The 14,363-nt window shown below is 44.2% G+C and overlaps 1 protein-coding gene across 1 annotated transcript in view; it reads right to left on the bottom strand.

Moving 5' to 3' along the window:
• Positions 1 to 305: 305 nt before the first annotated feature.
• Positions 306 to 14,363, bottom strand: part of TIGIT (T cell immunoreceptor with Ig and ITIM domains) — a 34,274-nt gene continuing 20,216 nt past the window's right edge. The window contains exons 3-6 of the mRNA XM_004675453.1: positions 9,979 to 10,110; positions 8,685 to 8,999; positions 4,395 to 4,501; positions 306 to 542 (exon numbers count right to left, since the gene is read on the bottom strand). Coding sequence (XP_004675510.1) covers positions 306 to 542; positions 4,395 to 4,501; positions 8,685 to 8,999; positions 9,979 to 10,110 — 791 coding nt within the window. The remainder of the gene's footprint in view (positions 543 to 4,394; positions 4,502 to 8,684; positions 9,000 to 9,978; positions 10,111 to 14,363) is intronic.

The following is a 14,363-nucleotide window of genomic DNA, read 5'->3' on the forward strand; positions in this document are numbered from 1 at the left end:
AAACCCTGGTGCCTGAAACCCTGCCCAGTGCTGTTCAGAAGAATGCATTTCTCAGAACCACAGATTTACTCAAACTGCCATATTTAAACCAAGTCAAGTTCTTTTTTAGCTTTGTGTTCATAACCAGATACAGTTGCTTCATTCAGTCTGCCACAAGGGAAGGAAGGGAGAGGAAGAGGAAGTGAAAAAGATGATGACAATCACACACACACATACATGCACTGCAGTGATAGAGGGCACAGACATTTATGCCCTTATGTGTAATAACGGCCAGAAATATGTCTCCCAGAGATGCCTCCAAGAAGCTAACCAGTCTTCGCCAGAAAGCTGAAGCTCCCTAGGCTCCTATAACTCAGGACATTGAAGTAGTCGTGTGGTTCATCATAGTCATCCTCCCTCTGCTCTCTGCACAGGCTGACAGGTGCAGCTTCTGCCTGGCCACAACTTCCAGGGGAGGACAGACTGGGGGGATTTCCATTCTCCTGTTCTGATGCCATCCTCCTGGGGTCTCTTTCCATGGCATGGGTTCTGAGGGAGTTCTTCTAAAAACAAATGTTATTAAACAAGTGTTATTCAAACGTTAATTCTCCGCCATGATATTTAGTCACCATGACCACTCTCTTCCATTCACACACCCACACACAGAGGCAAAGTTGTGTATTAACAAACACCAATGCCTTAACCCTTCAGTTCTCCACCTTCTCACAGCCAGACTGACCACACCACTGAAATGACAGGACATGTACCACTGTGCTGGCTGCTTCTCCACGCTTCTTCACGCTCGACCCCAGGCTCTCACCCTTCGTTGCATTGCACACTGTTGATGTCCTCCTTTTTGAAGCATTCTCCTTCTCTGGCTTCCATAACATAGCCATCTCATGGATCCTCCTTTAAACCCTCACCTTCATCTTCTGCCAGGCTTGATCTTTATCACTTCACACACTAGCTCCCCAAATAAAGAGGTCCACAATTTCTTCATGTACTACTCTCAACAATTCACTTCATTCATAGGTACCTATAAACACTATTTGTCCCCTGAAATTTCCCAAATGTCTGTCTAGACAATTAAAGGCTCCTGCCCTAAGTTCCAGGCCCAGTCATATCTATCCCCCTCTTTGCTAAAGTACAGCTTGTTCATACTACCAGGAAAGCAATCTTGAAAACCTGTAAGTTGGTCACACCTGCTTCTACCTAAACCTTTCAATGGTGCCCATTTTCTGTAGGATTTTGAAACCTCTTTTAGGGGCATGGATAGATGTAGGAGTTGCATGAAAAATATTGTATAAGGATGCACTCTTCTGGCAGGACAGCCCCTAATATCACTACCTTTCCCACAGAAGACTGTGATGCTTCTAAAATATCCATCCCAGCAAATCACTCCTCCCCAGAATTCACTTATCAGATTCTACTTCTGGGTACTAGCCTTAGAAAACAGACTCTGAGGAGGCAGTTGTGAAGGGAGAATCCCCAGTGGCTGGAAGGAAATACAGACCTCACCGTGGTGGAAATTGGAATGGGATTCTGAGCTGAAGCTCTGACTTTTGACTTGTGAGTGAAATCGTGATTATTAGGACTGTGGGAATGGCTGGTCTTTGCTAAGTTCCACTGATGCACTAAAGAGAGAACGTGGCAGGCTCAGCTACCTAAAGCAAAGTGAGAGTCAAAGTTCCTCTTGGCAGCTTTCAAAGGAATACTCATCTCTAGCGCCAAAGATCAAGCGTGGGACCTAATCAGAAAATTGGATTCACAGAAGTCTGAACAAGTCTTTTATACCCAACTGAGTGCCCTGATTGGAAAGAAAGGGTCTCTATGATGCGGGAGGTGAGTCTCTGAGTAGGTGCACCTGTCTCTCTCATATCAGCTGGAGCTGCAGGAGTGACCCAGTTTCCCTTAAGAAAGATAGGGCCCTGGCCCTCCCTGGTGGAGCAGCCGGTTAAAGCACAGCACTAAGAAGCTAAAGCCACTTCCACATGAGTTCGATCCATGCCCGCCCCAGAGGTGGCCCACATGACGCAGTAGACCTCTCCTGACCTGCTCACTGCTCCCCTCAGCAGTGTACTTCGTTGATCTGCCGGTTCTGCTCTCCACTCTGTCTCTGGTGAATCCTCTCACCACCTCTGCACCTCTAGCCTGTACCCCAGTTCTGTATGCATAAATAAATAAATCACTTCCCCTACCAACTATCAACCCCATAAATATCAAATATCAGTGTCAAATATCAGCTCCACCAACCAAAGGAATTCTGGGCATGCCAAGAGAGGAGAGAGATTATAACTGAAGGACCTGGTTAGCATCTCCCTACAGGAACTGGAAACATGTGTCTGAGAGTGAATCCTGAGGACAGGGGACCCAAGGTGGGCAAGAAATAAGATAGGTGAGGAATCATTTACCAGTATTGGGACAGATTCCATGACTCGAGTTAACGCCCTTACAAAGTGCTCAAAAGAAATATCCAATACACTGTTGTCATCAGAAATGACACCACTGATGTGACAATAAATGTGAAAAAGCTTCAGAAAATTGGGAATGCTATAGTGGACCTATGCAAAACAGTAAGAAACACACACATTGTTCTCTGTGCCTGGTTCCTGATATATTGTTTTTGACCCCATTTACTGACAAAGAGTTTCTTCAGCCCTTGTAATTTCCTGTCTCCTTTGATAATTTCCTATGTGATAGGAGTATCTTTTGTTTGAGCAAGGCAACTTTTTGTGGCTGGTTCTTCTGTAGGCCGGTCATGGATAAATCAACCCATGAGGAGAAACTTGGAACTTCCAATCTCACCCCTGATTCTCTGGAGAGAGGAGAGAACTGGGAAATGAGTTAATCACTACTCACACCTGCATGAATAGTGTCCAAAGTACAGGCCTCAGAGCATTTCTGGGTTGCTGAGTATATCTGTGTCCCAGAGAACATGCTCCCTGTATTTAAAATCCTTCCAGAACCTCACCCAAATTGACTCCTTTATTTGGCTGTTCATTGTGTCCTATATCATAACCTTATTATACAGTAAACCAGCAAATGTAAGCAAGTATCTCTCTGAGTTTATGGATAAAGATTTCTTAACATAGTACCTAAGGAGGGGGTGTGGACAACCCAATTTACAGCAAGTTGGGACAAACAGGTTATCTGAAGTGAGGGTAGTTTTGTAGGACTGAAACTTTATCTTGTGGAATCCAACACTTACTCCAGGCAGATAGTTTCAGAACTGAATTGAATTGTTCAGACACCTACATGGTATAGGAAAATTTGTCAGTGCAAGGAAACACCCCCCCCACACACACACACACATACACACAGTGTCAGCCATATTCTGCAGAATGCTAAAGGTAGAAATGAAGAGAAAAGGCCAGTTTTTCCCAATACAATCTATTAAATCAGGTTTTGGCAAACTAAGGCCCCCCAAGGGTCAAATCTGGCCCACCGTGGCTTTTTTGCACTGCTCCCAGGCTAAGATGGAGTTTACATTTTTAAGTGGTTGGGGAAAAGCAAAAGAAGAATAATATTCCCCGACACCTGAAAATTGCATACAATTCAAATTTCAGAGTTTATAGATAAAGATTTCTTGGAACACAGCCATACTCATTCCCTTACATATTGTGTGTAGTGCTTTCACACCACAATGACAGACTTGAACTGTTGCAACAAAATCTAAAAGATTTACTAGCTGGTCCTTCACAGAGAGACTCTGCCAATCCCTATACTAGACAAATTTAAAAATCCAACAGCTGATTTTGTTTCTGGGATGACCCCTAGGATACACTTTTACTAAGGTAGGTAGGAACATGTAAATGAGGAAAACGCTAGCACTTTGAGAAGCTCGGGGGTATCTCTCCTCTGTAGGCCAAGAATGAAGTAGGAAGCAGTAGCAGTGGGATAAGGAGATTCCAAAGCAACAGAGGGGCAGATCGCAGCACTTCAGAAACAAAGCATGTTACTGATACAGGCCTGACCCTCAGGGTATTAAGACAGCTAACAAAACACAGCATTCTGACTAGAAATAAAGGTAGGCATTTGACAACAGTATTTATATGTTCTTGCTAAAAGACTGGGTACAGCAAAGAAAGTAAAGTGGAAGAAATATCCAAAAAGAATCCCACTCTGAAATTCGATGCAACAACTGGATAGAAATTACAAAAATCGACAGTAAGAGACATGAGGAAAAATGAAAATAGCCCTTTCAGAAAAGGAGAGTTCCAGAAGAGAAAAGCAAGAATGAAGACACATTCGTGTTATAAAGAGATATAATAGCCAAGCCAGGGAGCGGCAGAAGAGCATCCACAACTTCACTAAAAGGCAGAACAAGGACCACAGAAAAAGACAAGGAAGGAATCAGAGAGGACCAGGGTGCAGCAGTGGTGCCCAGGACTAAGATGGGCACTCAGAGTCATTACCTTTCTGGCCAAAGTGACCACGACGATGACCACTGTGCCGATGACCCCCAGAACCGCAGCCAGGGCAACCAGAAACAGGACCTGCAAGCCGGGGCTCCACTCAGCCGCTAGATGGGGTGCAAAACAGAGGTAGTTGGTGGAGTGTAGAAGCAAAGAGCCGTCATTCCGGGGAAGGCCTGAGCACAAGTTCGCAGAGCAGACCACTTCTGCAGCCACAGGACTGTAGTCGGTAGGCCCAGCTGCTGGGTCAGCAGAGCGCCCCTGTAACCCACTGCAAACCCACACTTATCTCTGAAACCTCCGTGTGCCTCACACACCTGACACGCCACAAACAGCTTTCAATACTCCCTTCCTGAATTCAACAAAATTACTTCGAGTAAAAACTATGAACCAAAAATAACAGGAAAGAAAATATAACCTAAAAGTGAATATTTTCTTTTCTTTTCTTTTCTTTCAAAGATTTATTTAATTGTGCATTCAGAACTGGGGTACAGGCCAGAGGCTCAGGGGTGGTGAGAGTTTCCACCAGAGACAGAGTGGGGAGCAGAACAGGCAGATCGAGGAAGTACACTGCTGAGGGGAGCAGCGGGCGGGTCAGGAGAGGTCTGCCACGCCATGTGGTCACCTCCAGGGCAAGTGGAAATTGAACTCATGCGGAAGTGGCTTTAGCTTCCCATTAACCCGCTGCGCCACCAGGGAGGGCCAGTGAATATTTTCTTTTATGAAACTTTATAATCACATCCTAAGAAAAAAGCCTAATTAAATTTAAAATTAAAAATTTTTGAGACCCAACTCCTATGACAAAGGAAATAAATGCAAATGTAAGCAATTGGGGTTACCCCAAACTAAAAAACTCTATGCAGGAAAATAGAAGCAGATTAGTAAGACAGCCTACTGAATGGGAGAAAATATTTATATATCGCACAACTAACAAGAGATTAATACTCATAATATTTTTTTTTACAAATTTAACAACAGGGCCCTCCCTGGTGGCGCAGTGGCTTAAAGGGCAGCACCAAGAAGCTAAAGCCACTTCAACATGAGTTCGATCCCCGCCCTGGAGGTGACCCACATGGTGCAGCAGACCTTTCCTGACCCGCCCACTGCTCCCCTCAGCAGTGTACTCCATCAATCAGCCTCCTGTTCTGCTCCCCACTCTGTCTCTGGTGACTCCTCTCACTGCCCCTGCACCTCTGACCTGAACCCCAATTTTGTATGTATAAATAAATAAATCTTAAAAAAAAAAATTAACAACAACAAAGCAAAAAAAAAAACTCAGCTAATAAATGAGCAGAAGACCTGAACAGACAGTTCCAAAAGAGGAGCTACAGAAGGTCCATAGATACATGGAAACATATTATCACCATTCTTAATAAGGAGATGCAGGTCAAAACCACAATGTGGTGATGTCTATCGTCTCACACCCATTAGAAGGACATATATTTTAAAAGACCTCTGACAACGAGTGCTAGAGAGGATATGGAGAATGAGAAGCCCAAATACATCATTGGTGGGAATGTAAAATGGTGCAGTTCTTATGGAGAGTCAACTACACTTCTTAAATAACTAAAAATGGAAATACCATATGACCCAGAAATCCCACTCCTGGGCATCTCCCTGAAGAACATGAAACCATCAACTCAAAAATTATATGCTATAAAATGTTCCTGCGGCATTATTTACAACAGCTAAGACATGGAGGGAACACAAGTGCCCACCAACTAGATGAAGAAGAAGCGGGATACCCAGACAATAGAATTCTAGTCAGCCTTACAGAAAGCGTAAAAAGCTAGAGGGGATTATGTGTAGGAAAGCTAGTGTGAATGACAAAGGCAAATACTGGACAACTATACAGTAGACAGTCTAATAATGGAACATATAAAAGCTAGGGATATCACAGGCCCTCCCTGGTGGTGCAGCGGCCTGGAGTGCTGGACTACAAAGCCAAGCTGTGGCCGCTTCAGTATGAGTTTGATCCCCAGTCCTGGAGGTGACCCACATGGCTCAGCAAACCTCTCCTGACCTGCCCCCTGCTCCCCTCAGCAATGTACTTTGTGGCTCTGCCTGTTCTGCTCTCTACTCTGTTTCTGGTGAATCTTCTCGCGGCACCTGCATCTCTGGCCTGTACCCCATTTCTATATGCATAAATAAATAAATTTTTAAGAAAAATAAAACTGGGGATCACTAATCAAGTTAGGTTTCAGAGTCTAAGAAGAAAGGGGAAGGAACAAAGGGTCGGAGGGGTATAAGAAATGGTGGGGGAGGGAAAAGCATCTTTTACCTATAAATGCCATTGCTAACTTGGAAAAAGAAATGATAGTTTTTTAAAAATCTAGAGAATTTTTGGGCCCTCCCTGGTGGAACAGCCGGTTAAAGCACAGCACTAAGAAGCTAAAGCCACTTCCTCATGAGTTTGATCCCCGCCTGCCCCGGAGGAGATCCACATGCGTGGCACAGACATCTCCTGACCCGTCCGCTGCTCCCCTCAGCGGTGTACTTCGTTGACCTGCCTGTCAGTGCCCCACTCCGTCTCTGGTGAATCCTCTCACCCTCCACATCTCTGGCCTGTACCCCAGTTCTGTACGAATAAATAAATAAATAAAAATCTAGAGAAATTTTAAAGAAAACTTGACATTTTAAAGGATACATTCTACAAGTACTAATACTAGCTTTTTTTGGTAACACACAGAAAGCTTTTTACTAAAAATCCAGCTAGATTAAGTTCATTTTGGTTTGGAATATACCACTTAAGAAAAAAATTTTAATTATAATTAATGTACAAAAATTATTGAAAAGCCTATACCACTTACTCCTGTTAGGCTGCAAGACCCTGGAGGAAGTAGCATTATGAAATCTTAGCCTTTGTTGTTTACTCTACTCCTGACACATAACAAGGGCTCCATAAATATGAGTGAGTGAACTTCAGTTAAGACATAAAATGTTACTGGAAGGAGGAAGAGGCAGGAAGGCAGCTTTGAAGAGACGAGGCATATTTGACCCAGGGAGATGTGGGAGCACCCAGTGCCCAGATGTGTGCTCTGCCATAGCTGGAGGGGTCCCCGGCCATTTCAGCCCAGGCCTACTTCCTCCCCAGGGGCACCTTCCAGGTGTGGGGGGCACCCCTATTCCCTACAAAGTAGTCCTGCCCTGAGGACTCAGTTTGCTGCATTGATAGGGGAAGAGGGGATGAGCGAGAGGATATGTGGAAAGCAAAACTGTCTTAGAGAGCTCAGCAGCAGGGGATTCACAGTGTCCACAGAACCGGAGAGGGAGATAGTGATTCACCAGCTCCTGTGTGATGTCCCTTGGCTTATGTCAGAGAAAACCCAGAAATAGTGTTTGATAGGAAAGTTGAGGTAACTTTTCATCTTTTAAGTTTACACACATTTTACTGACTCATAAAACTTTATCTCCAACATAATTTGTGGCTGTAAATAGATGCTCTGAGGGTGTAGGTTAGTGGAAACAGAACACCTCTGTTAAAACCAACTATCCCACTTTGAGCCAGTCCACTCCTCAGCTTCAACTTCCATCAGTCAACTGGGAATCACCAGCACAGTTAACACTTAGTGCTGATCCAAGAGCATTTTCTTATAGGAAATAATTCAGTCCTATATTGAGGACCTCATAAGAATTTACATCTTGGAAATAAATAGAATAATTCTTGTCTTAGGGCAATAGCAGCACTAGGATTTGCCCCCAGGCTGTCTGACTTCAGAGTCTGACTTCTTAACCAGATATCTGCTCTACGGATCCTCTCCCACCTCCAGAGAAGAGGTTTAAGTGTCCAAGTGGATAATGTGCAGTTTGTTTTGGGAACTATGAGGCACCACACAACTGCAAACAGGTAGTATATATTTACAATTAGCACACACTGTGTTTTGTTTGTAACCAGCTATTGTCTTTTATAAACTGAGAGGTTAATTCTAATTTACCTCATCAAAACTGAACTAATAAACAATAATCCTTTCCCATGACCTTAACAACTGGTCTTCTTAGTAAATACACATAAGATGTATTTCTTATCCAAAGAGCAGTTCTGAATCCTGACTGCACATATGAACCCCCCCCCCCAGGGATGCTCGTAGCCTGTATCTCACCCCAGCTCTGCCCTGGAGAATTGGTTGGACATAGTCTGGGATGGGGTTCCAGCATCATGGTCTTTGAAAAGCTCCAGGTGACTGGAAAGTGGCCAGTGTTGAGAAGCTGCACTGTAGCATGTTTGGCAAGAACACACTTTTCTATCCCAGCAGATAAGCACCACCAGCCACTCTGCTCAGGAGGGCCTACCTGAGTTCTGCAGGACTTGCAGAAAGAGTCTCTCTTTGTAAATCCCTTCAGGGTAGATATAATAAGTGCAGAAGTATTCCCCCGTGTCATTCGTGGTCAGCGATTGTAGAACAAGTTCCAGATTGGTGCCCGGAGTCACTCTGCCCATGAAGGGGGGGTTAACATGCCACCCCCAGTCAGCATGATAAATGGCCAGAAGTTGCTCCTGATTCTCCCAGTTGACCTGAACTACATTGGCAGTGGTAGAAGAAAGGTGACATTGTAAGGTGACAGAGCTGCCTTCCTCTGCAGAAATGTACCCCTGTGCCACAGCTCCTAGGGAAGAGAAAACATGCATGAGTGTCAGGCCAAAGTCTGATCTTCAACCTCACAGAAACTTAGGGGCTGGGAGGCCAGAGCTGACTTTTGGAATGACAGTCTCTACAGCACCCCATCCTGCCCCCCACATAGACTAACTCCCATGACATTTAGCACCTTTGCCTCCACTTTCACTCCCTCTCTCCCTTCTGCTGATAGAATACTTTGTGAAGGGCTCATTGATTATTTTCATCTGTTTTCTTTGTCTCCCACCTAAAATATAAGCCCTTGTCAGACACCACTTCTGTTTTAATTGTAATTTCCAGTATCCAAGTTCTGCATTGGATATATTATCCTTTAAAATAAAACCTGCTGTTAGGTTGACTGGAAAAATCTTCAGGAAAGCCAAAATATCCAAAGGAAAGAAGTCTAAGAGACAAACTCTGTTTCTCCCAGGCAAAAACACCTACCTCAGCATCTGTATCCACCAGCACACTTAAGTCACCTCTTCATTCTCTGGTGCTTAAAAAAAATCTATATATACTGCATGTATACACGTGTGTGCCTCCAACATTTGTTTATAATTTTTAATGGAAGGAAGTAAGTTTAACATACATTCAATATATAATGGTAGAATCTGTGAAGAAGACATTTTTGATTCATGAAAAATGTACTGTGTTTTTCTAGAAAGTTCCCCAGACCAGAAGAAAGACAGCGCAAGAGTGAACTGTATAAGTAAATCAACTCCTTTGTCTTAGTCCCTTTCTCTCCCTGAGCATCCAGGTTGGCATCCCTAAAGCCAAGTCCTTTATCTGCTGCCACAAACAAAACTGTTCCTCCTTCTCTGAGACTGCCTTTTCTCACAGGAGGGGGTACAAGACTCTGAAAACAGCATTTCCTTCTCACCAACAGAGAGCTTTTCATGCCCAGCCACCCTGCCTATGTCTTCCCCACCCTCCTCCTTGCCTTCCCCTCTTTCTGCAGCTCCAGACATTACCTGAATCAGTGAGGGAGGCCTGCCTCAGTCCTGGAGCCCAGAGCAAGAGGAAGAAGGGGACCAACAGAAAGTGCATGTGGCCACTTCTGTCTCTGAAACTGGCCAGCTGCTGATGGGAGGGTAAAACTGAGCCTGTGAGGAAAGAGGGACTTGGAAAAACTGAGCACAGCAAAAACAATGTCAAAGTCAGATAAAACTATCAACAAGTACACAAATTGCGTAGTGTGAGCCACAAAAAAAGGCCATGAAGGAAACACACTAAAAAATAAACAAAAATGTGGTTAGAGTGCACTGGTCTTCGGGTTCGTCTTACTCAATCTACTGATTTTAAATTCTGCCTGAATGTACTTTCTTAAAGGAGCCTTCATCTAACCACTGATAGGCTTATTAGATATGTATAAAAGGATCTGTGTAATGCCCAAAATTCCGAAGAACTTGCTACCAATGGGGTTAGAAAAACCGGTTTTCTCACGTATGGGCCAAGCACTGTACCTGAAATCTAAAGAACTAATGAACAAGAGACATTTATTTGGGGGACAAGCCAGGGTCTCAGACAGCAAATTTCCTTGAAGCCTCCACTTGAATCTTATTTCTTGTGCTTTATGTTTGTGAGCTAAGACTTTCCTGAATTCTGACTTAGTCTTTCTGATCCAAGAGAATCAGAGGAGATCAGAAGAGTGAGTTTTCTGTTTCATGGGAGTCCATGAGACCAGGGAATGCAGAGAAGGGTAGATTCCAGTGGGTGACCCTGAAAGGGATTGGTTGATACTTGTCTGGAGGTCCAGCTCATCACCGGGCCCTGCTGTTGACCATCCTTCCTTCCACTTTCCCTCCCTCCCTCCCTTCTTTTTTTGGTAAGTCCCCAGGTGCTAACAAAGCATGAGACTCAGCACCAAAACTTTAGAGACATGATGGTGATTTCTCCTCTGCAGGATGTTCCATTTCAAACCAGTTTCCTTCCCCCTTGGGTTCTGTACGTTCCCAACTGTACCCCCATGAGCCATGCGTCTGTGTTTCTCTGGTGGGTGTGGTGAGAAACCATAGAGGCTGGACCTGTCTATGGGAACTCCAAAGAAACTGAGCTCTAAAAAATAGGTAAGGGCCCTCCCTGGTGGTGCAGTGGGTTAAAGCACAAAACTTAGAAGCAAAAGCCACTTCAGAGTGAATTCAATCCCGACCCTGGAGGGGCAGACCTCTCCTGACCCACACACTGCTCCCCTCAGCAGTGTCCTTCATCGATCTGCCTATTCTGCTCCCCACTCTGTCTCTGGTGAATCCTCTCTCTGCCCCTGCACCTCTGGCCTGTACCCCAGCTCTGTATGCATAAATAAATCTTTAATATATATATATATATTTATATATATAGTTAAAGAATTATTCTATTTATTTCCAAGCAGTCAGTTCAAAGAGGAACACAGTCAAGTTTATTTTGATCACTGGTGTCTCCAGGGTAATGATTAATAGACAAGCCTTTAAGAAATGGTGGGTACAAGCAAAGCTCAGTAACTCAATTGTGAGGAGCAGTTCCCAGGGCCACCCTAAGACTTTGGGGCCAGTCAGCAGTTTCTGCATCACAGAGTGAACTTCTGTGTTCAGTCAGAAGCTGACTCACATTTCCACTTAAAAGTTCGAAAAGGAATCACCCAGAAGATTTGAATAGCACTGCTCCAAAGGAGACCTACAGATGGCCAACAGGAACATGAAAAAGTGCTCCTCATCACTTAACATCAAAGAAATGCAAATCAAAACCACAGTGAGATACCATCTCACACCTGCAAGAATGGTCCATATCAGCAAATCAGACACCAATGTTGCCCAAGATCTGGAGGAAAAGGAATCCTTGTACACTGTTAATGGGAATGTAAACTGTCCTGATGGAAAACAGTATGGATATTTCTCAAAATATTAAAAATAGATCCACCATACAAATCTAGCAATTCCACTCATAGGTATCTACCCAAAGAATACCAAAGAATACAAAATCACAAATTTAAATGGATTTATACACTCCTTCATTCACAGTACCTTTAGCCAAATTATGGAAGCCATGTAAGTGCCCAAGGACAGATAATAGAGAGGGTGTAAATACACACACACACACACACACACAGGAATATTATTCAACTAGGAAGAGGATGAAATCTTACAATTTGCAGCAACATGGTGGAGCTGGAGGTAATTATGCTAAGGGAAATAAGTCAGAAAAGAGAAAGACAAATACCACATGATTTCACTTTTACATGGAATATAAAGAAACAAAACAAAGGAGCAGACAATACCAAGATTTGGGATCCAACTGTAAAACCTAAGGGTTGGGGAACCAAAGGTAGAGGGGACCAAATGAACTGTGGTGGAGGAAGATTGGTATTTTGTTGGTGTAAATATTGTGGTAACATAGACTTGAAGAAATGTGAACCTATATGCCAAAATACAACATGCTGTTGTAAACAAATGTTGCCTCAATAAAAAAATGAGACAGAGAGAGATGCCACCATTTTTTTCTTCCTTACATTTGGAGCTATGGGCTATACATATCTGGTTAGCCCTACAGAGCTGGGTAGGTGGGGGTGTTGGGAAAGGAACTCGCTTGCATAAAAAGAGGGAAGAAGTGCTGGTCTAGAATTCAAAACCTCCCCCAGACCCATCAAGATTTTTCACAAGCCAGCATTCCCCTCACCCTGCAATCCTCAAATGAATCCACATCCTGTTCCACTGGCTCTAGGTGAAAACCTGACAGCAATCACAGAACTGCATGAAGGGGAAGAAGAAGGTGATATTTTCCAAAAGGTCCATGACTTATAAACAGGAAGCATGACCTAGGGTTTTCTCAGGGCACAGACCAATCTCTCAGTAGTGTCTTTGAGATTTAGCATCTCCAAAATCTTCTCTGAGCCACCACTGTGGCTCAGAAGTGGTGAAGGAGGAGTGGGGATATCATAATTGTCTTTTTCCTTCTCTTCCAAGCCTGAAAAGAGAACATCCTTGAGCTGTATCAGTCAGGAGTGTCCACTCTTCTGCCTCATGGCCAGCACCTCCTGCTGGCAGATCATGTTGTGACTAAGAGGAGCTTACTCTCCTACAGGTCCACAGTGGACAGGTGGAGCTGGTAAAGTGGTGCTTGGAAGAGTCTGCCCTATGTCCACTCTCCCCCCCTGCCATTTGCAATAACTAAGCTACTTCACAGCCCAGCCATCTGATTCATGAGTTGATTGATGCAAAACCTCTCTCTTAGAGAGAGCTGCCTTGAGACACCAAAGTCTCAACATGGAGGTCCATGACATGACCTCCAACACTGTATTGAGTCTATGAGCTATACAACGTGCTGACTGAAGCTGATATAGCAAATGCAAATTTGGAGAATTTGGGGTGGAATTGATGACTATTATAAGCCCAAGTTCCCTCCCTTCCATGAGAGGACTCAGAAGACCTGCTCACAAAGTTTGCCAAGGAGTTCAGTGGACTATGGGAAATTTCCTTTGCATTTCCAGCTGTGAAAACAGGACACACACTCCCAGGAGAGGTAGACTGCAGAGTCAGAAAAATCTTTGAGAAGTCACTGATCTCTCAGTTTAGCCTCTCTTCACAGCCCTTGCTCCAAACAACATCACTCCCATCTTTCCCATGGGCCAGCCGAGATGAACTACCCCTATTTCTCCTGGGAAATGTGTCCTCTACCTCTGGAAACTTACTTCCTCCTTCCTAATACTTGGATCCCTCAACATCCAGAATACGATTGAGGTAGACGTACAGATATATGAATGTATCATCCAAAATCATAACAATCATCCAGAGCAATCTTTTCGGGACAAAAGGAATGTTAGGCCTAAAGATTCACAAGGAGAGTATAACAAACCTTTGGAGAACATATGATTTTTTTTTTTTAGATTTATTTAATTATGCATACAGAACTGGGTATAGGCCAGAGATGCGGGGGAGGGGGAGTGAGAGGGTTCACCAGAGACAGAATGGGGTGCAGAACAAACAGATGTACCAAAGTACACTTCTGAGGGGTGTAGCAGGTGGGTCAGGAGAGGTCTGCCACACCATGTGGGTCACCTCCTTGGCTGGGGATCCAACTTGTGCTGCAGTGGCTCCGATAGCTTCATAGTGTTGTGCTTTAACCCCTTGTGCCACCAGGAAGGGCCCGAACATATGATTTCAACGTCACTCAAAATATAAAGAGCATGGTCCTCCCTGGTGGCACAGCAGGTTAAAGCACAGCACTGTGAAGCTGGCCTCTACTTCTGTGCGAGTTTGATCCCCACCACTGAGAGGTGATTCCCATGGTGCTGCAGAGCTCTCCTGCCTCACCTGCTGCTCCCCTCAGCAGTGTACCTCTGTTGATCTGCCTGTCCTGCAACCCACTCTGTCTCTGGTAAATCCTC

Source organism: Condylura cristata, unplaced genomic scaffold, assembly GCF_000260355.1.
Source record: "Condylura cristata isolate star-nosed mole 26May11 unplaced genomic scaffold, ConCri1.0 scaffold00003, whole genome shotgun sequence".
In the NCBI taxonomy this organism is placed as follows: Eukaryota; Metazoa; Chordata; class Mammalia; order Eulipotyphla; family Talpidae; genus Condylura; species Condylura cristata.